Source organism: Passer montanus, unplaced genomic scaffold (assembly GCF_014805655.1).
Source record: "Passer montanus isolate IOZ18808 unplaced genomic scaffold, ASM1480565v1 scaffold28, whole genome shotgun sequence".
NCBI classification, from domain to species: Eukaryota; Metazoa; Chordata; class Aves; order Passeriformes; family Passeridae; genus Passer; species Passer montanus.
Genome location: NW_024367483.1, coordinates 4,279,948 through 4,303,600, shown reverse-complemented (window position 1 = coordinate 4,303,600; position 23,653 = coordinate 4,279,948). Strand labels below are relative to the sequence as shown.

Genomic DNA, 23,653 nt, shown 5'->3' with positions numbered 1-23,653 from the left:
CCATTTTGTGTTTGATTCCTGAATTGTCTTATGTCTATCTTCCAGAGCATTCCAATCTGCTACAGAGATTGTAAATCCTATTCCATGGTTCCTGTTTGCTTGTTGGTCACTTTGTCTAGTTTATCAGTACCTCATTGATGGGCTTTAAAATTATTATATTTTATAATATATATTTTATAATATATATATTATATATGTAATATATATATTATATAAATTTTTATCTTTTTGGGTTTTTTTTTATTTTCTTATTTTCCCCCCAGATACTCATGACATTATTTGACATTATAAAAGCTTTCCCTTGGGAATTCTTGGTATTCTACATGCTCTGTGTTTTTGCAGTGATCCATGACAGCCAGGGAATTTCTTTTTTTTTTTTTTTTTTTTTTTTGAATGTGTGCAGCATCACTCAGTACCAGACTTGCTGCTCCTGTAGAGGCACAACTTGTTACTCTGTCAGCAGCTGGGGGAGCTCAACACCTGTTCCAGTGACCAGCAGAGATTAACATTTTCTATGTCAGATCATTTACTTGGCTTGTCAGAGTGCAAGATTATGGCTGAAAGGGTATATTGATCTGAAAACATAAGTGGAACAAAGTTGCAAAAGTATGAGGCATAATATAATTTTGAGTTGCAGTGTAAATGTAACAGAATCTATCTGCCTCCCTCATTGGTAGTAAAGGAATCAGTTATTATCTTAACATAGGGTTTCTTCTGATTAGACTGGCTTTAAGATACCTTCTCCATGCTTGGGGCAGAAAAAAGGCCTGTTAAGGAATTATGATTTCACTAGCTGGATGTTTCTTTTCTAATATCTCATAGGAAAACGGATTCTGTATCTCACTTTTTTGTGGGGGTTTTGGGGGTTATTTTGGGTTTTTGTTTTTTGGTTAGGTTTTTTGTTTGTTTTTTGGTGGTTTTTTGTTGTTGTTGTTTTGTTAGGTTTTTTTGTTGTGGGTTTTTTTTTTGTTTGGTTGGTTTTGGTTTTTTGGGTTTTTTTTGTGAGACAGGGTTGTCCAAACCCTTTCCCTGGATTCTGAGGATGTTTCTTTTCTAATATCTCATAGGAAAACGGATTCTGTATCTCACTTTTTTGTGGGGGTTTTGGGGGTTATTTTGGGTTTTTGTTTTTTGGTTAGGTTTTTTGTTTGTTTTTTGGTGGTTTTTTGTTGTTGTTGTTTTGTTAGGTTTTTTTGTTGTGGGTTTTTTTTTTGTTTGTTTGTTTTTGCTTTTTTGGGTTTTTTTTTTTGTGAGACAGGGTTGTTCAAACCCTTTCCCTGGATTCTGGTCAAAGCCTGTTACAGAAAAGAAGGTAAAACAAGAGTTTGATATACTTGAGGCCTGTGAGAAGGGTGGTGGCAGGAAGGAACTCCTGAAACGAGAAAGATGGCACTGAGTTAAGTAGGAAAGGATTTTTAATTACATGCTTACAGAAATGTTACATATCAATTAAACTAAACCATATTTATGCTGGTCAGATTGCATAGCGATTTGAATTTCAGGTTTTTTTTCTGGTGAGCTGTCCCCTGGCCTCCAGCTGCCAAGGATTTTTTGTGGGTTTTTTTTTTCCATTTTCAGTGTTCTGTCACTTGTTTCACTCAAGTATTAAAGCCTTGTGGCTAAAGAGGTATCTGCAATGGAACTTGCTGGCTTGTTCATTGCAAATTATTTTAAAAACATGTTGTTTCTCTGTTTCTCTCTGCTTTGTTTCCTAGAGTGTGTGATGTGAGCTTCTATTAGACACAAATTGTGTATCCTGGGGGACCATAATAGAAAACCACAAAACACCAGTCAGTCTGAAACATTTTGCAGCCATGCCTAACATGTATGGGACAAGTGGGGATTCTTAGAGGAGGAACTGCTGTGCTGGGGGAGATCTGGGCTGATGACAGGAGGATGCCAAGACAAGTCTTCTCAGCTTGTGCCCTGTGGTTGAAATTAGCCATTTAGATTTAAAACCTGTTGAGCTTTGTGTTTCAGCCATTGCTGTTCCCTTATCTACAGTATGGCAGTGATTAGGCTGTTGGATGCATTACAGTGTGAAAGTTCACTAAAATAGATTTGCTTTTTTTCTGAATCAGTGTGAAACTAAGCAGAATTTTTTTGGATCTTGAACTCTGTGAGCCTCCAAAATGCACAGATGCTGCCTTAGATACCTTTAGATTCATTCTTGAACAGTAGAGACTGGCAGCTGAGACATACTTGGGCAGCCCAGGAAGCCTAGAAAAATTGATATGAAACAGAAGCTGAAGAGAAGCAGTACCTCCAACTTACTTTATTTTCCATTGATTTAAATTTTCTATCAAAAAGTAATGATCACAGTGTTTTCTAGTGGGGATTGACATCTATTTTTCTAAGAATAAAGGGCAAAAATGACATTTGGATTCCAGAAGAAATGTCATTTAGCTGTGTCAAGGAAAGTATCTGGGACTCTAATGACCTACTTTCCTGTTAAGTCTCTAGGCCATTGCTGAAGTTAGGAGCATAGGGAAAATACATTTCATCTTCAAAGACTTCAAGATGAGGTTTATAACTTTCTTAAAGAGAAAAAAAATGAATCCTCTCTCCTGAATTGAGACAGATAAAGTTTCAGCCCAAGATGGATATTTGTCCCTGAAGATTTGAAAATTCAACCACCTGCTTTAAATGAGAAGTTAGAAAAATGCACTGTGTTAAGCCAGTGTATTCACTTTGAAAAGAAAGTGAAAATTATATACTTTTACTTCTCTATAGCTCTAAATAAATAGAAAAGGCTTTGGATAACACAAATAGCACAAGGACTGAAAAATACTCTCATATATCCATGGGTCCTAAGGGTAGTGACAGATGAAGTGGCTAAGTCATTATATTTTAGAAGTTGTGGCAAGGTGGTGAAGTTCCCAGTGGCTGCAAAAAAGGAAATATAACCTTCATTTGTGGCAAAAAAGGAAAAGATCTATTAGACTTCAATCTGAAAGAGCCTAGTTTTAGATTAGATATTAGGAGGAAATTCTTTACTGTCAGAGAGAAGCTGAGCATGTTTTATCTCTGGAAGTGTGCAAGCCCAGGCTGGATGGGGCTTTGAGAAACCTGGTCTGATGGAAGGTGTCCTGCCTGTGGCTGGATTGCTAGAAGCAGAGGATCCTTAAGGTCCCTTCCAACCCAAAACATTCTGTGGTATGATTCCATGATATTTGAATTGGAATTCGAACTGCTTTTGAGTATTTGGGGGAAAATTACACTTCATATTTTCTTGACATGTCATATTAAGGAACGTTGAATATCAAGTGTATTTCATATTTTTAGCTGAATCTGATAACTTCCCTACAGACTTTCATCCCTCTGCCTTAGGAAACAATAAAGTGCTCACAGCCATGAGTCCACACGTGTATCAGGTAACCAAGCAGGCTCACAATGACTCTGCATGTGGGGGTTTCAGACTGGTTTCCCATCTTCTGGAACGAGCCAGATGACAGACTGCTGTGTCCTTATGTGCTTCCAATTTGGATGGGAAAACCTGCACTTGGTTTGATTGTGCCTGCTAAAAATCCCTGCTCTCACTCCAGTTTGTGGAGCTCAGTGAGGCAACCAGAGAGAGATGCTAACTTAGGTGTTGAATCAGAAATAGTACAGCTAGGGCATAGCTGTGCATCAAAGCAGTGTAGGCACATGGATAGAAGAGGAGCAGATGGCTTCTGGATCTCACTGGCTCAGAGCTGGGAAGAGCTGTTGCATTGTGCCTCATTGGGCCACAAAGATATTCCCCACACTTCACTACTATTTCAGATTCTTTGGAGCCTTTGCTATAAAGGAACCTGTTCTGAAGCCATCCTTATTTTGAAAGAAGCAAATTTTTTTTTTTTTTGAAAATTACCTGTCCATGATGGAGGAAATATTCAAATTGACATACTGTGCTGGATCTTGAATTCTCAAATGCCTTTTTTTGTTCATGAAATTTACTGCATCACTGCAATCAGTACTTCAAAGCTTTATGTAGCTGCATCACTTGAGGAAGGGATATGTGGTGAGGGGGAAGTTGATGAGAATGAAAAAAAAATGGAAGGAGGTGGATAAGACAATAATCTTATCTGACTTTTTCAGTATATTCATTTTTGCGTTAGTGGCAATTACTCTTCACAAAATGTTGGACCTGAGTAAAAGGAAAAAAGGTAATATTGTCTCCCACTTATTCAATGGCTCTCAAGCCCTCCTTTACATGAACTCCAGCACCTTAGCACAGTTGTGTTGGAGCTTCCTGCATAATTCATCATAAAAGAACATGAGACATTCAGCAGTCAGTGCTCATTCAGAGATGTTCTGCATTACTAGCAGCTCTGGTAAATATGCCTGCTCCATACATAATTTATGGTTCTCAGCAGAGATAGTTTTATGCTTCATAATAGGCTAGCTTTGATCCCTTAAAATTTGTTTGTTCAACTTAGGGGTTGGGTGCAAAACAAAGACTTTAAAATCTCTTTCTTGCATTGCTTGTTTTAACAGTCGTCATTTCCCCATCCCGTTAACAAGGTTGAAATTGTTTCTGACCCACTTTTGGGGAAATGAGCCTTCCTGTAATGGATTTTGTGTGTAAGACTTTTTATTAGCCAATTCCCTCCACACACAACTTGAAGTATAATGAAAATTGGTTTAGAAACCTTAGTATAGTCTATTCCGTGCTTCTGCTTAAAGAATTTATTGTTATTTCTTTTGACCTGTAGGAGGAAAATGTAGATAGACCTTGTGTTGCGTGAATCCCTCTTTTAATGCTGTGATACAGCTAGAGACTATATATAAATGTGTAAATGAATGTGTTGGAACTCATTGAGACAATTCCATTCTTCCAATTCAGTAAGTTTTAAGGTTAAAAAAAACCAACCAACCAACCAAAAAAAAAAAAAACCCAAACAAAAAACAACAAAAAAAAACACAACCAGAAAACAAGTAGTTTTAAATGTTTCCATTTCCAGCAATATGTCAAAACAAATTAACAACCATCTATACATTTCTAAATTAAAAATCTTATTGCTCCTCTCTGCATTTTAAAGACTGTAAAGTTTGGGGATTTTTTAAAACAAAGTATCATTAGAATTTATGAATACTTGTGACATGTATCAATCTGTCATTTAAGCATTTTCTTTCATCTTTCTCCTGCTTGATGCAATTTTCCCTGTCCCATTCGCTATTTTGTTTGGTTGAGTTTTTTTCCCAGTGATTGCTGTACTTTAACCTATTATCTTTCTTTATTTTTAAAAGCCTTGTTCCTACCCAAGCTATTTCAGCTATAAAATTTCAGAATTGCTAAGTGGTTTTCATTTCTTCAGCAAATAGTAAAACCTGCCCTTTGGAAATTTGGTCCCTTTTATACATGTCAAGTTAGGCATGTTAAAGACTGATTTCAAGTTTCTTGTCACTGTTCAGACTTCTTGTCATAAGTTTGTTTTCTTTTTTCCCTCCAATTTCTGATGTTTCAGTCCTTTGCAGGTAGTCTGCCCAAAGGAATGATTTAAATATTCTCTATGGCTCCAGTTCAATTTGTTTTTTCTGGTTTTCTCTCCACTAGTCCAGGATTATGGCCCTTCCTACATCAGATTTCTGTTGTGTAGTGTCATCAGCCAGGCATAACAGCATTTTAGTATCTCCCTACTTTCTGCTGTTACACGTTAGTGTTTTAAATTTTGGGTTGTTTGTTTGTTTTTTGAGATTTTTTTTTTACCTAATATGGATTCTTGGCTATTTTTAATTATATTAAATGAAGCCTGCATATACACCATAAATTCAAGGTGGAAAATGGGATAGAGCAAGCTTTTTTACCATACTTTTGACTTTTCTTCTGTAGTCATGAATCTGTGTGTCATCATACACCAGAAAAGCTTTTTTCTGACTTTTTAAGAATGTGTTTGTCTGAATGAATATAGTTTTCTACCTCATCTTTAATAGCACAGTGAAACTAGAAAAGCTGCCTTCTACTTTTTATCTCCATTTGCTATTTTAATACTTTTGACCAACTCATCTGTAAGTATATGAGGGAGAACAAATAAGAAATTTACTTACTTATCTAACCTTCTTGTCTAGCACTGCTAGCAAATCTTGCTTGTAGCAGTGAGGGGGATTCAGTTTCTCATTGTATAACTGTGTTGGAACAGATTTTGTGAGATGTCGTGATCTATTTCATTAAATACATACGGTTTCTGTAATTTTGGAGCAAATATCTGATTTAATCTCTCTCTTGCAATAATCCCTGTGTTTGCATTCATTCATGGAGAGTGTGCTGCACGGGCTACAAGGACTTTCTGCAATCACTGGGTTTGCCAAGCATTTTGTTCCAATCTATTGGAACACAGTTTCCCATGTCCAAACAAATGTGATATTGCTTTGGGGAGTGAGAGGGGTTGCTGGTTGTGTTGATTTTTTTGTTTGTTTGTTTTTCTTTTTCTTCTTCCCCATGATGCTGGCCTTCTGTATATGAAGCCTGAAGCAAGAGTATTTGTAACATCAGTAGTTAGAGCAGTCAAAAGCAAGTGAGTTTTCTGTATCATTGTACAAGTTTCAAATACAGACTGGGATAGAACTTTTGCATTTTTCCTTGCCCTTGTGCCAGCATCTTAGTGCATTTGATGTGGCTTTTGTAACAGAAGAATCAGATTGCAGCAGCATTACAACATAGAGTCGTTTCTTTCACATTTTCATTTATATCTGAAAAAAAAAAATAGTTCTTATCTCTTGCTGCTCTGTTTGGTATTACATTTGTTTTCTTAATTAAAACTCCAGGTGTCACAATTGCTGGATTATATTTCTTTTTTCCCAAATGGAAAAAATTGGAAATATTTATGCAAATCAAAAATCATAATTTTAGTGGTTGGTTTTGCCACCTTATTTTCATTCTTTCTTGGACAAGATTAATTTGCTTAAAAGTTTTGGGGTTTTGGGGGTTTTTTTATACTTTTTTGATAGTATTTTTGGATGGAGCTGTTCTACCTGCTTTAAAGTGAGTAAAAAGAAAATACTCTTTATGATCTCGTGCCGGTCTACAAGAACTATATATAGATGGTTTTTACTGAAAGCCTAAGGAGGGTCTAGTTTTTGTGGTTTTTTACTCCCTCCTTATCCCAACACAAAGCCATTTAAAGCTTTTTTTTATAAAGGGCATCTTCTAAGAACCTGTATATACTCCTAGTAAAGAAGGTTTCTATGCATGGGGAATGAGATGCTCTAGCTACAGTAAATTTATTATTTTGAAATAATTGCCCAGAAGCAGTGGAAATAATGTTAGAGTCTTTCAGTGAAACAGACTCTGCAATGTTGGCTCATTTGGAAATCATAACAGTTACCTTGTTTTTGTTTTTTTTCTGTGGAAACACAGAGCCAGAATTATGTTTAGCTGAAAGCCAACCAATTATTCTTGGCCTTTTAAATATGTAAACTCCCTTTCTGAAATGTTATTGTGAGTTGTTTCTGTAAGTGAACTTAGTGTAATATTTAAGAGAATTCTGGCCGAGTTTTGACTCATCTTTTGTAATCCTACTGCACTGTTACTCAGCCCCATGCATCTGTTTGCATATAAGTAGTTCCTTCACACAAGAAATCACAGCTATATGGTTCAGTAATGATTTTCTTTCTTACAAGCTGATATCAAAGTTCTTCTCAGTCCCTGTGACCTGGGTTGCCAATCCTACTGCACTGTTACTCAGCCCCATGCATCTGTTTGCATATAAGTAGTTCCTTCACACAAGAAATCACAGCTATATGGTTCAGTAATGATTTTCTTTCTTACAAGCTGATATCAGAGTTGTTCTTCCCAGTCCCTGTGACCTGGGTTGCACTGATTCAGCTGTCTGCCATCCAGCCTGGGACAGCTGAAACCCACTCATTTCACAGATCCAGTTCAGGGTCTGGCCAGCCTGACAGCTGAGGTGGTACAGCAGCACACAGGCTGAGGGAAGCAGCATTTGGCAAGGGAAATAAGCATCTGGAGGGGAGCAGCAGAGATATTCTAGACTCTGCTGCCAGCGACAGAGGAAGGTAGATTTACCAATCCAAATCTCTCATACAGGAGGAGCATGCTTGACAAAAGGCTTCAAGGCAACTGCTTTCCATGGCTGAAAGTGTAAATTTTAAATGGAAGGATGTCACGATTAGACATGATTTAATTACGTGTCAAATTAATTGAGAAGATCAACTTTTCTTTTATGCCCCTGATTTTTTTTAGACATGGATTATTTTACAGCAAGAAACACTTCTAACTTTTGACTTATATTGGCATTACTATGCTGATAAATCCATGCTCATCATTCTGGGAGAGCTGAAGAATGGGAAGCCCAACAAATGCTATAAGAAAGATTTATAAGTGCATGTAATAGCCTGTAATTCCATGGTGCTCAGGAGAACTCGCTCAGGCTTTTTATACAGTGCATGAGAGTAAAAGATGTCTTCACTGCTATCATTCTTTCTGTTCCTTTGATTCTCAGAGTCGAGCAGAAGGAGCAACATCTAAAAGTGAGTAAAACAGCACTTGAAAGCTAGGCTTTTACTAAGGGTTTGGAAAGAATTTGTTATGGATTTTCTGTACCTTCTCAAAGTGGGGGATACATAACTATTGAAATTAAGATTAAATAAGCAATACAATGATGTTGCAGAGGACAGTGATCTCTATCCCACAGCTGCCTGGCCCTAAGGAGAGATATAGAAGATATACACTGCTGATAGAATTTAACTTACGTCATTTATGTCGATATGATTTTTTTTTCCCCTCCTGGTTCTGTGAAAGAAACTCAGGAAGATCAGTAAAGTGATGGTTACACTGTGAATTGGGTATAGTGTGGAGATAGCTGTGCTTGCTGTAGGTCAGAAATGGAGAAACAGAAAAATGAAGCCTTGTAGGACTTGTCCTGTGGCCACTTTCCCCTGCCTGCTTTGAGGAGAAAGCACTAAGCACTGGACTACAGTGCTGAAAAGAAAAAAAGAGCCCAAGTGTGACAGATGCCTCGAGCCTGAGTATTGACTGAGAAGATTTGAATCATGGGCAAAGTCACCCCTTCTGCTGTTGTGTGTGCTCTGTGCTCAGAGGTGTAGAACTTTGTGCACTCTTTTTAAGCTGTATGGCTTCATCTCAGAAAATCCCCACTACATCATCAGCTCCCCTTGCCAAATAAAACACTTTTAAAGTCTTTAAAATCTTAGCTAACTACTCCACAACAAAAGCAGTTACTCTGCAATGGCTGCAAAGGAGTCTGCATCTACAAACACATAGATGTGTGTGGGTATAAAATTTGCAGTAGCAGTGTTTATAAAGCACAGTGTGTTCTGAGCACTTGCTCATTTGCTTTGTCAGTGTTCATAAACAAGTGCACGGTCTTGAGAATACAGAAATCTTGATACTCAAAACAAAGGCACTTGGTGAACGGGATCAGTTCTCTTGCTTTCCTCTCATATATGGTGTTTCAAGCAGGGATTCTGATAGCTCTGTGGAAGAATGCCAAGAATGAGATGGTTTGTGCAAACAGAAAGGAAAAAAATAGTTAAGTGTAAGCAGGCAACAAGATGTAGAAATATGCATGCTGCATTTTCTACTCTGTAGCTTAAAAAAACTAACAGAGACCAGCTAGGGGAAAAAATGAAACAAACAAACAAAAAAAAAAAAAAAAAAAACCCCACCCAAACTTCTTTTACTCAAATACAGGACAGGCTGTGCCTGAAAGTTACTAAAATTATTATGTTCATTCTGCAGACCTAAACTCAAGAGCTGTTGTATGTTATGTGTTTTCAAAACTTGCCTTAAAATTCCTAAGTTCAGAATCTCCCATTTAACTTCTATTACTCCACTTTGAAACACATTAATTCACTGTAATGCTCTTTAATTTCTTCACCTGAGAAATGCACTCTGCTGTCTGGAAAAAAGTCTTGTTATCTCAATCTGTTCAACAGATGTTAGTCATTGTGTCTCCTCCTCCCCTCTCCTGCCCTCCCCTGATATGCAAATATGGTCTTTGACATTTATATTTCCCTAATGGGGAAAGATGTTTCCCTGCTTAGGGTAGGTGTTGTAACTGTTCAAAAAAATATTAAAATCTCTATATTAAAGCTAGTATATCAGTTTTGTAAATTTTATCAAGCATCCTCCTCTGCCATGTAATTTTTGCTGTGAAATGCAGGAGGTGAGGCAATGTTAGTGTGACCAGGAACAGAATTTTTGTCTATCCTGCAAATTTTACTAGTGCATACATTTTCTCAAGCATGAAGAGAGTTAAATATTTGGATTTTTTTCTCTTTTCAAGAAGACAACATTATATTAGGTACCAAATAACCTTTATAATAATTCAGTAAATTATAAAATAAAAGGCTTCAACTAAAATATTCTTACAGCCAAGTGAGGAATGTAGTCAACCATTACTGACATTGATTCACCGACCTAGAAAATTACTTTAATGCACATATCAATTTACTTGCTGATTTCTTACATTTCAGTGGATTTTAAAAAAATGTATTACTTTGCAAAACTGTTATTGTTGAGAGCCCTCATGGATCACGTATTATAAAATGCACTAATATTTTTTATATTAAATCAATTATAGAGTTATTGTAGCCTCTTAGGTTAACCTTTTTAAATTTTTTTAGGTTGAACTTAGCTGTGCAGATATGAGGGTATTTATATGGAGCTGATTAATTTGATTCTTTGCTTTTTGAATACAGTTAATTTAACTGTGATTCTCATTCCAGATCTGTAAGGGATTCTTTGTGCAAGATGACATACCTAAATATGATTTTAAGGAAGACAAAAAAATTTCCTAAGAAAGATGCAGTTTTCTAATTGAAAGTAATTGACGAATAAAGTTATTTTGTCAGCCTGTTGGACAGAAATTAGGCTTTTTTGTTAAAAAAGACAAAGGCTTCAGCCCAGATGACACTGAAACTAATGCTAATACTACTTGTGGAAATTCAGAAGTCACTTCTGAATTCCACTGACTTTACCTAGGTGCCCTTATCCTGTCCCTTTTTGTACTTTCTCAGGAGTCATAATTTAATTGTCTCATTAGAGAGGAATAATCAACTCCTATATCTAAAAATATTTTTCATAAATGCATAAAGTAAAGAAATCAGGAATTTTTTTTGGCTGATCCCTATTGTTAAACTAAATTATTACCTTTAAGTGCAGTAAGGGCAAGAATTTCAAGCAAATATGATATTTGGGTTGAAGCTTTTTATTCATAGACACCTGGAAATGACAGACTTCATGTTGAATTCTCACAAATAAAAGGGATCCAAAGGTCAAAATAAAAAAAGAAACACATTCTAGAATAAGAACTTAGAGATTTTGAAGAGACTGTTCCTACCACCCACTGCTAAAGTGAGGTCAAGTGATGAAAAAAATAAGGTTTCAAAAAGCAGTTTTTGAGGACAGCTAGAGAATTCAGGAATATAATTTCCTTTAAATTACCCTATAATCATAGAAACAGAGAATGGTTTGGGTTCTAAGTGACCTTTAAGTTCATCCAGTTCCAACCCCCTGCCCTGGGCAGGGACACCTTTTACTATCCCAGGTTGCTCAAAGCCCAACTTGGCCTGGGACACTTCCAGGGACAGGGCATCCACAGCTTCTCTGGGCAGTCTGTTCCATATTTTAAATTAAATTTTAAAAAATTTAAATTGTTCTTTTCCTAAATCCCCTTAACAGTTTCCATTGTCACAGTCTGTACAATGTGTTAGGGGCACGATGCTGAATGCAACTTGCATTTAGGCATTTCTGAATTTATGTTGGCAGGGAAATAGAAGACCAACATATGAGTGTGTCTTTCTAATTTATATCGGTGTATTAACCTAAGGAGAAGTTTAGGGGATGTTTTAAAGAACCCAGGTTTGTGTTTAGCTACGTGTGAGGAGCATGAAATTTGTAAATAACGCTCTTAGAGAGGACTGAAAAAAAATTGCAATCATTATACAGCACCACGCTCAGTGAAGCCACAGCAGCTTTTTCCTGTCTCTGCTGCTACATGGCACACATCCAGATATCTGCTGTACTAACATTTGCTCCTGGGAGGAGATGAAGAAAAAAGGGTCCATAAGGTTTCCATTGGCCTAGACAACTGAAACATCTGCTAGATTCATGAGCAGCTTGCTGGCCTAAGTCAGCAGGGAGAGCTGCTGCAGATCAGCACTGCCATATCAATGGATATTTCATAGACCACAGGGAGGAAAAGAGAAAGTCAGGAGAGTAAGTGATTTTATTTCAAAGTACACCGAAGTCTAATGCAGTTTTGCATGGAGTGATATCTAAATTGCACAGCATTAGAGCCACATCTACAAGTGATCTGCATGCAAGATTCATTAGGGAAACAGGTACATGAAAGAATAGCAGGATCCAATCCCAATCTTCTAATATCTGCTAATAGGAACAATTCTCCTGGTTCCCAGATGAAATTTGGCAGAAAGCAATCACCTGAGAAAACATTCTCTTCACTCAGAAGGTTGCACAGGAAGAAGCCCCCTCTGTCATTCTGAAATACAAATAGTGTTGTTAGAAGGGAAAGGGCCATTCTTTGTTGGGACACACAGCAGAGAAAAAGAGCAAGTGTTGAAGCAAGAAGGGGAGAGGGCAGAGTGGAATATCCATCCTTGTTTGGTGTCAACTGCTTTTCATTTCTGTAGGTCAAGCCTGGCTTCTGATGCCTAAAAGTGTAGTCTGGCCTAAGTAATTTTGTTGTTTGTAGTTTGGTACCACTTAGGCTCAAAAAGGCTGCTAGAGTTGTATAAAAAAAGTTATTCTCCAGACCAATTCCTGGCCTTATTTTATTGTGTAAACAAAGAGAAGGGAAAACAACCCATCGAGTACAAAGTCAGTTTTAAAACTGTTCTTTTGTATTTGAACTTTCATGAGCTTGAACAGAGCTGTGATCTCCTCTGCACAAGAAAAAGAGTCAAACATCAAAGAAGGTAGATATCGACAGGATGGGTGAAATCATCAGGAGTAAAAACTTTGTGAATATACAGATGATCACAAGTGGAAAACACATTATTAATCATTCTGACTTTTCCTTTGTGAGAATCAGAACTGCTTTCTTCAGGGAGCATTCCGAGCTGGCCAGGATGTGTTTAGGTATTGATCAACACAAGGTCATTAAGGGAAGTGCCTGTTCAGATCAAACTGCATGCACCATATTTCCCGCCTTTGAGACAGGGTTTCTTTTGTGTGTTAAAACACAACTCTTCACAACAGTTTTTATATTTATAAAAGGCGTTTTTCAAAAGTGTGTTTAACTTGCCATATTTTGTTCCATTGACAGAATTCAAAGATCTGACCCCTGTATATTGATCCCCATTTACTGCTAGAATAGTTTTATCAGTACTACTTACAACTACAGAGTATTTCACTGAGAAACACCAGTGATGTAGTAATCAGAACAGATAAGTCTCTGATCAAAATCTGTTTTCTCCACCTTTGCTTTTTTATTCATTTACCTTTGAGGATGATATGTCTCCTGAAGCAAACTGAGCAGTGGAAGTACTGGAAGTCCAGGTCACAAAGATTTATTTAGTGTACTGGTGAAATGACAGGTGATTCTTATTCAGACTTGTTTCCAAAGCAGGGGTGGTAAGATCAGTGTTTAAATGTGCTGTTCTAGTCTAATTGAAATATACTGAAGTAAAAAGAAGTTAAATGCACAGAAACAAGCTGGGGTTTATTAGCAATTTTATCACTTTTTTTTGTGCATCTCTACCTGTGTGGGTATATATGTGTAAATGTGTACAAGACATGTTTAGTTCTATTTTTTTAACAAGAATGAAGCTACTGTGGACAAATAGTAAGGCAAACCTAGAACAGTTTTTATTTTCACTTTTGCTCAGCAGTTCAATACATTGAAAAGTTCAGGCTTCCATTTAAACCCAGGAGGTTCCATTTGGTGAGTGAGCTCTTGCCATGCGTGTTTATAACTAACAATAAGCAGTGCAGTTATGGTACATTTTGGGGGATTTCTGAATCCTTTTTGAGATCACAAACATCCAAACAACAGCACTACTTGGAGCTGCCTCTTCTCTGTCTTTTAACTTCTCTTTGAATGACATTTCAGGAGTTGGTGAAACAAAGTTAAAAGTGGAAGGATTTTAAACCATGGTTGTGTTCTGTTGAGATACAAAAAAAAAAGGGTCAAACAGAGAACAAAGATAAATAGGTATACCATAAGAAAGTCCTTGCCAGGTGGGTTGCCTGCATGTTGGATTTCAAATACCATAATTTGTCTTTAAGGATGAAGGAAGGAGGAAAAGTATATTCCTGGAGAGATGCAAATATATTTTATTTTATAGAACTCAATAGCTGGAAAGAATAAGAAAGCACTTTTTTTCCAATAGATTTACAGTTTTCACAAATGAGTGAAAGGAAATCATGAAAGGGATTGTAGCAAAATGAGGAGGGAAAAGATGAATCAAATCCACTGATACATTTTTTTCTTCTTTGTGTAATTACCTTTCAGTGGAATGTTTATTTTGAAAAAATGAAAACCAGAATATTTTGATTTTTGCTGAAGAAAAATTATTTTGTTTTATTACTGTGTGAAAAGTTAAAATTTCTAATTATATCAGTCCATCTTTTCTTCTGGTCAAAATTTTCTTAATTACTTTGTAATTTCTAGTAATATCCATCTTCTTTACATATTACCTATTTGCAATAAAAGTATTATTTTTCAAAATATTTTCCCCCAGCATTAATGTTAACTTATATTTCTATTTACTCTGAAATTACTCTGGGCAATTTGCCCAAAGTATTTCAAACCAGGATTAAAATAGAGGAGAATTGTGGGAAATGCTGTGGTTGGCTTTCTGAATAACTGGGAGATTAGCAAAGGTGTCTTTGGTATATATTAGAGATTAGCAATAGAAATATGGTGACAATGAGAACCAGATCCTGAAAGAAATGAAAATTAATTCCTTACTCTTCATGTCAGAACTGGATCTGTCCTGCTTTTAGAGGAAAAGGACTTTTCAATTTGTTAAGGCACAAAGAATTGAGCATAACACTTTAAAGTGACAAGTGGCACAAAGCTCTGAGCCATATTTGCATTTATGAGAACCAGAAAATTCATCAGTTAGTTATAACTTTTGTGGGAAGGTGAGGTTCACTTCAATTATGTTTAGATTTATAACTTCCTCAAGAATTCAAAGTGGTAGAAGAGAGTGACTTCCAATAAATGATAACTGAAGAAAATCACTGGATACTCTTCTCCATTGACAAGCAAGTAATACCATGGTGACAGCCTGAAAAGAGTAAAAAATAGGCACTTAGGCAAGACTCCTAGGAAACAGCACTGTTTGTGCCGCTTTTCCCCGCCCCCCCCCCCCCCATTGTTTCTCTCATACTTTTTCCTGTTTATCATTGTGGAATAATTTTACTTCAATATGTTTTTTGGTTTTGTTGTTTGGTTTGTTTTTTTTTCCCAAATAATATCTGCAATCTCTTTCACTGTCATATAGTCAAAATTAATTATATTTTGAGTTAGCTGGTGGTTTGGAAACATACACCTGAAACACATGGAGTGAAGGAATTTTCTATTTTTGCTGTCAGACATAAATTTCATAGTCTGAAATGAGAGACTGCACTCTTGTCCTTTGCATTATTTTAGTATTGCTGAAACATTTAAAAAGGCTCAGTGACCTTGAATGCACAATCTGGGGTTAACAGTTATTCTCTGCATTATTTCTTCTCTCTCTCCTAAACCTGTCGTTCTATAGTAAGTTTCTGTAGTGTTCTCATTAATTCCTGTGTTCTCTGCAAGAGGTTTTTTTACTGGAGTATGTAACAGTTATTAGAGGAAACAATTTTGGTTGGTTTGGTTTGTTTCTTTTTTTAAACGATGTTTCCTCAGTGAGCAAACAATTTAAACATAAACTCAACAGCATAACTGCATAAACTCAAAAAGTATTTACAATCCAGATATAGAACTAAATTACTTCTATTTAAAACAGCAAGTTCAGGAAGGTGAATTCCTCCAGTCAAGGAGTCTGTGTATCAAATAATGCTCAGGCAATCTTTTTTTCTTTAAAAATGCTGTGTGAATGCAGTTTAACATGCAGGTACATTGCTGTATTTTCTTGTAGAATAAAGCAAAGCAGGTGGTTATGCATTAGGAGTTAAACTACCTTTTTTATTCTGTCATAGATATTTTTACCACACTCTTAAGGACTGTTCTAAAAAAATTGAAAAATAGCAAAGGCAACAACTTGTGTAGCTTCTTCCTTCAGAATTTCCAGGACATGACCCTTCAATCTGGTCTCCATGCTGACAAGATAGAGAAGTGGATTCATTCCCATTGCAGAGTCAGAAGAAGCACACAGTTGCACAGTAATGCAGATCTCTGATTGCTGAAATGCAATCCACAATGTCATTGCTCTTTAAATTAGGTAAAGACAAGCTAATAACACTTTGTCTCCTTGGAGAGATGTTTGCATTATTTCATATATAAATTAAGTGAGAAAGCCAGGAAAGTGATTCAGTATATTAGATATTTCATCATAATGGCTTTTTTCCCCCCTAATGTTTTAGTTTCTTTACTAAGAAAGAAGGCCAAAATTAATCTAGTCTCCCTATAGATGCAAGCTGCTATTTGAAGTAGTAAGCTGCTTTCCCTCACACCTAAACATTTACTTTATTTTTAGGGCCTGGTCCTGTTAAAATCAATATTAAAAATCAGAAAAATTATTTGCTCAAATTTGTTGGGTTTTTTGGCTTTTTTTTTCCTTTTTTTTAATTTCCTCTGCTAAACCTTTGCATTTTTATGGGCTCTGGTTTTGGCTGACACCATGCTATAGAGGTATCAAATAAAAGTCTCTTGGCTTTGTGATTCCATGCAAAGGATAAATCCCTGCTATTGTTTCTACTTTTTCCTTCTTTCATGCTGATGAACTTAATTCACCTCATGGGGACACTGGTCTGCCAGGCTCTCAAAAGTAGAACCAATGTCCCAAAACACTGATAATTCACTGCTCTCTCTCACCTCTTTTCCCGACCTTCCTCTCTAACTAGAACCATTTCCTTTTCTGCCTTTCTGATACAGAGTGGCAAAGCTTGCTGTCCTGATAATGTGAAATGCTCTTAATTTGTGGCATAACTGTTTGCTTTACAAAAAGAGACCTTTGCAGAAACAAAACTAAAGAGAGAATTATGTTTTCTCAGTCCTTACAGCCACCTAGTCACATTTATAATTAGCCTGGTAAATTGATTAGAATGTATCACCGAAGCATCAAGTGGGAGTGTTAAACTCATTAAAGAGCTTTCATTGTAATTGCAAAAAGAAAAAAAAAAAAAAAAAAAACAAAAAACCAAAACAAAAAAAACCAAAATCAAAACCACAAAACCAAGCACAAAACCTAACCCAAGCATAAACAAAAAAACATGAGGTGAACTCACATGATGAATGTTTACAAACTGGACCAAATAATGATAATTATTCTACATAGACTTGTCACATACTGAGATAAAAATCAGTGCTAAATGTGAAAGCAGTTTAGCCATGATTTCTGGGTGAGAAAAAGAAAAAAAAATAGCCTCTCTTGACAGGAAACAGCTTGTGGCTAATGAGATATGAGAACTGGTCCTCCACAAAGCATTTCAGAAACAACCTGTGGTAGAATACACTTCAACAGAGCTCCATCTAGTCCAAAAAGTTGAAATAATGTTGCTAACAAAGCTTCTAAAATGAGCAAAGGAGCTGGGATACAACATGATGACAATGATGCCTTGATGCAACCTCCTTTCTGCAGTAATATCAGTGCTTGTTGCAATTTACCTTTGCATAACCTTGTATTTTTTTCCTTTTCAGATGCAAGGAAATTGTTAATGTGAGCCATCAGTGTTTGGTTGGGGTTTTTTTTTAAGTCTTTTTTAGTGTATTCCATACAAGCAGTAAAAAAAATAAATATATATGTATATGAGTGTGTGTGTGTATGTGTGTGTGTGTTTGACTGACTTGAACTGCTGGTGGAGGTTGGAAATGTCATCCATTTCCAGCCATTTGTTGGGAGGATAGCAAGTAAGCTGGATGGGTAACCCTGTCTTTAGGATGTTCCCTGTCATATTCATTATCTCAATTACACCTGTCAATCATCTCAGTTAAATGGGAAATAAATTCTACTGAACTTACCTGAAAAGCTGTGTTGAATGCAGTGAAGAGAACTGGAAGGGTGTCTGAGAAAAGATGCCAGCTCCATGGTAAACCTTCAGCCACACCTGGGTCTCACCGTGGGGCCAAGGGACTCTTTTCTCTTTTTAAGTGCAAACAAGAATACCAAAAACTGGCAGACAAGTGGCATCACCTTTGGATTTCTGCCTTCTGTAGCTGCAGCAGGGGGGCTGCACACTTCAGAAAGGAGAGGGCACATGGAAGAGGGCACAGAGAGGAGGCACAGACTAATTAAAGGATTAGAAAAATGAGATTTCTGCAGAAAGACTTAAGAGCTCAATTTATTTAGATTATCAAAAAGAAGGTTAATGGGTGATATGATCACAGTCTCTAAGTACCTACAAGAGAAATTTCATAACAGAGGGCTCTTCAGAGCGGGGAAAAAGATACAAGAGCCAGGGGAAGCTGGGTGCTACAGCAAGACAGATTCAGAGCAGAAGTGGATTTTGTGGTTTTATTTGAACAATGGTGACTGTTACTCTCCGAAATGAGTCACTGAAGGGGCCACTAATTTTTCCATTACTGGACTTGTTAAGTCAAGATGGAATGCTTTTGTTAGGGGACATTAAGAGAAACAAGGGCTCTCCCACAAAATATTGTCAGATCCTCAAGAACCAGAAGTCTCTAGTAGCATAAAGCACTTCTTTGACACTTTTACTGTAGTTAAAGGGCAGGATGCTGATGCTTTATTTGGTGTTCACCTGTTTCATATAGGGCTTTACAACCTTCTCCTGTCCTTCCAGCCCTACTTCAGTATCCCAAGTTAGATGCAAACAGTAAAATAAATCTCATAAGTTTTTCTTTGTCTTAGTTTTCCCATCACTTGCTAATAGTTTTTGTCTTCATTAAGAGGAGTGCAGTATCCATTAATTTGGACTTGCTTTATATAGTTTTCTCTGTCCTGCAAAGGCTCCCTTCTTTCTACTCAGGCTACTTTCCATATTAAATTTTCTCTCATTTTCTCTGTGCCTCTTTCTCCAGTGCAAACTTCCCATGAAGCTCTGTGCATCTTCTCCAGAACCATACAGATTCTCTGTTGGCAAGAGATAAGATGAATGTTTTGGTCTTATTTTTGTAGTCTAAATTAATTCTTGTTTCTAAATCATCAGCAATCACTAGGTTGGCCAGAGAAAAGAAAGTTCTTCTGACTTATTCAGGTTACAGCATCTGTAGTTTCCATTTATATGGTTGATCAGAATAGTTTACTTCTTGACCAGAGATGAGTCTGTGACTTGGCAGTCATTAACAAATGACAGAGTGCACGTACACTGACACCTTCATGATAAGAGCTGTAATATCAGACAGAACACAGGGTAATTATGGGGAGATCTCCTCATCTGTGTTAATAGGGTCCTGAATCATTACAGCAGGCTCTTTATTAAACTACCTCCCATTCCAGTTCTTTAATGTAAGTGACAGATTTCACTGTGCTAATCTCTGGCACTAGGTTCTGTTTAATGCTTCTTGTAGGCAAAAAGTGTTTTAGCCCACATAGCCTCCTATTCACAGCTCATACTTTAGAAGGTTATTTCTTTGGTAAGTTGCCTGTAATTTAGTGGAAGTAATAACAGGCTGTGTGCATTTTTCTGGATTTAAAAAAATTCTAATTTATATGATAAGCAATTTATGCAATATCTTGAAGTTCCTTGACACATTGGAATTGAAAGAGGAGAAATGGAAGGAAATTACAAATCTTTTCTGTTTTCTTTTTTCCCCCCATCCTTGTTTATGATTTTTCTCTCATCATATAGTTCTCTATGTGTGGTTTTCAAGAAGCAGGGTTTGATTAATGAAGTGTCAGATACAGAGGATGTCATGAGAATTTTGGCATTTATTATTTGCAGCATTTAAATTAGCTATGGTATTTTTAGTATTCCTAATTTTTTTTTTATTATATCTGTTATCCTGTTGATAGTAAATATCCTCTTAGAGTAAATATCAGTACATGCTAAATCTTGATCTTTAGATATCTGTAGTTGATATTTATACAAAAATTATACCAGTTATTCACATCTGCATTTTGATGGAAATATTTTATTTATTTCATTGATGTGGGTGGTTTTGTTCCATATCTAAGTCCATCAAGATTATTTTATATAGGGAAATCCAAATCTGGTTAGAATTCTGTTTTGTGCAATATCAGTAGGTCAAATAGAAGTTCAGTTGTTAATCTTTTATTTAGTAATTCCTTACTCTGGTCATCTGCAAACCTCTATCCTAGATAATAAATTTTCATATTATCATGCTTTTGTATAGAAGACGTGCCTCAGTTTAACTTAGTTGGGAACAAGTCTGATGAAAGCCACTAAAATAGCATATTTCTCTGAAGGTTTTGTGCTGGGTTTATGATTTTGTATTGTATCATTAATGGATATTGTATATATTATTTCCTTGATGTGCTTGTGACACATCTATGAGCTTGTTCCCTCCTGTAGGACTGTAGAGAGGTTTTTAATTTCTGACACATCCCACTTGAGTGTCAATCTTGGCATTACACTTCTTATGCAAGCTTCTCTACCTACTCTTCAGTGCTTCTTTTAATAGAACCTCTATAAAAGCAGAAGAAGAAAGAAGCATGTATTTCATTTGGAGTATTAGGTTTTCTTTCTTTTGCATTGTACCCTTGAATAAATAATATATCACCTAGATAAAAATCGTATGTTCAATGAAATGTCTTGCTAATTATTGAAGATTTTTTTTCCTTTCCCCACCCATGTTAAAAACCACTTCCATGTTTTTACTGTGTTCACTTCTTGCAGGCCTGTTTTTCAGAATGTGTTGTACTGTTTGACAAGGGGTGTGCTATCCTCACACTACATAAACACTTTAGTCTAACTATGCCATTGGAAATGCTTGTGATTCAAGAACCTGACTGATACTGCTCCTGCATTGTGTAGAGGCATTTGGAAACCATCCCAGTGACTTTTCAGGAGGCACTTAATGTGATTGATAATGCTCTGGGATAGAATCACAGATGTGAAAGAAACCTACTACATCACCTCTTCCATTTTCATATGTGATCAGGTTATATTCCCCCAACAGAGCATGCATCAAGTGTTGGATTCACACTACATTTGCTCTCCAACAACTTCCCAAACCTGACCCAGAAAACATCATTCTGAGAGGCCTTTAAAATGTATAAAAAAGAAAGAGGGAGTCAAAGTTGCCCCATCCCTCTCTGTTAAAAACTCTGTGGATTTTTGTGTTATGTTCTCAGCGATGTTTTCAACAATGATTTAACTGCATTGCCTGCACTAAGTTGTCTTTGGTATGTCTGAGGAGACAAAAATGCTGAGTATTTCTTTAGAACTAAATAGTATGACTCACAGAGGGGGAAGAAGGGGGTGGGGGGAAACCCTTATTTCATAATTCATCCAGCTGTTTCTTGGTTACAGGGAATATATTGTAAATGCAGTTTTAAAAAATTTATTGTACTACCTTTCTTTGGTCAGACTAGATCACATTGAATTCCGGGTCTATCATCTGTGGGAAGCTGCTGCAATAAATTCAATCCTGCAACTTAAATATTTTCTTTTTTTTTTTTTTTCTCCTGCTCTCTTCCTGTCTGCATCCCTTCCCTCCCTCCTCAGGCAGCCAAGGGCAGTTCCCACTCACACAGAACGTCACAGTTGTTGAAGGTGGAACAGCAAATTTGACCTGCAGGGTCGATCAAAATGATAACACCTCCCTCCAGTGGTCAAATCCAGCTCAACAGACACTGTACTTCGATGACAAGAAAGGTAAATTCTTTCCTGAACTCATGCTTCTGCACTGTGTTTTTTCATAAGAAAAAAAAGTTTAAAACAATTTCTGTTTAATACTCTGATGTGAATATATGTCCCATATATTCTAGGAATTGATGTCTTCTATTATAATTATTATGTGATTTTATTTTTTTTGACTGGGATTCAATGAAATATTCTCTTATCATATTATATTTAAATTATTAAAGAACAAGAATAGGATTTGAAAGGCTTCTTTTAAGATAATTTTGCCCTGTTGAAAAATATATTGGAAGAGCATTTATGAGTGGCAAGATAAGTAGTAGCCCATAAAACTTGTGACTCATTTTTCTTAGTGTGTATGCATAAATATATATTTTATATTTTTTACATTTATATATATATTCCCACAGTTTGCCACTAGTGTACAGAAGTCTGGTTGTTGGTGCAATGAACAGTTGCTGTGATAGCTGTTCTTAACTAGCAAAAAATGCTTGGATTTTATGTCCAGATGTTTCCAATGTTTCCATGCACAGATTTTTTTTTACATTTTCGTTAAATTAGTGAAGAACAAAAGACAGGAAAACATCCATTCCTTACAAAAATAAGGACATTATTAAGTGATATATATTTGTAGATGTCAAATTGAACTGAAAAAGCATTGCATTTTACATAATAGAATGTTAATGTAATGATTGCAGTAGATTCCGTAAAGAAATTAAAGTTAGGACTAATGAATTCATCATTTGGCTTTAAAAAATGTTAAAGCTTTGGTGTTGATTTCAGTGGTACAAAAGTTCAACAGTTAATTCTGGTGCTTGAATTTATTTTGAAAGGTGCTACATACTCTAGAACATATTTTAACAAGTGCAGTTATTACTCTGCTCAAAATTAAAGAACTGCTGTCCAAATGCTTTGCTGAATGATTACAAGAGTGTAAAATACCTTGTAGGACTAAAAACGCTTTGTGGATCTGTGCACTTCAATAAAAGAGAATCTAAAACCTGTCATTTTATACCTGCAGAAGCTGCAATCAAAATATGTTTTTTTACTATTAATATAATAGCTGAATAGAATCTCTTGATGGTGTTGAAGTGGTTCCTTTCTCTTTTATCTAATTTCCTGTAGCGTGTAATCATTTGATTTGCAATTTCTTTGAAATCATAAGTACCTTTTGAATGTAGGATTGAAGATGAGAGGTTTATAAGGTGCAAACTTTCCAGCTGCAAGTCCTGTGCTGTCACCTTTGCCCACATGCACCCCTTCATTTTAGCTGTAATCATTAGTGATTTGGGATGGGTAAGTAATGTCTGCAAAACTAAAAGCAGAGGCACCTTGTGTGTTGATAGGGCACATCAATACTCAGAAAATCTATATCTTTTATAAAATAAGTGACATTTTAAAGGATGCTGAGAAGGACGTGTGAGGACTGCAAATACATTAATTTGAGCACTGTAGCCATTTTGGTGTGAGTTGAATTTTCTGTGTGCTTTAGCGAAATCTCTACTTTTACAACAAATAATTGAAGTTTGTATTAGTTTTGAATATAATGAATTAAAGCAACAGAATTTGAATGGCATGCAGAGTAGTAAGTACTAGAAGCAATTTATATTCCCCACAGGAAATGTGCAAAGCTCAAGTGTGTGAATTTAAGGGACCACAGTCTTTATTAAACTTCTAGCATGTCCCATGACTTGAAGGAATACTTGATGATTAATTTTATGGAGGAATTACTCTGCATCTATTACACATGGAAATGTCTTCATGTGGTGAAGAAAAGCTTCAGAT

The 23,653-nt window shown here is 36.2% G+C and overlaps 1 protein-coding gene across 3 annotated transcripts in view; it reads left to right on the top strand.

Annotated features, from left to right (window-relative positions):
* CADM2 (cell adhesion molecule 2) overlaps window positions 1–23,653 on the top strand; it is a 569,150-nt gene that overhangs the window by 383,055 nt on the left and 162,442 nt on the right. For all 3 annotated transcript variants that reach the window (XM_039713261.1, XM_039713259.1, XM_039713260.1), the window contains one exon: window positions 21,734–21,883. In XM_039713261.1, the coding sequence (XP_039569195.1) occupies window positions 21,734–21,883 (150 nt within the window). The remainder of the gene's footprint in view (window positions 1–21,733; window positions 21,884–23,653) is intronic.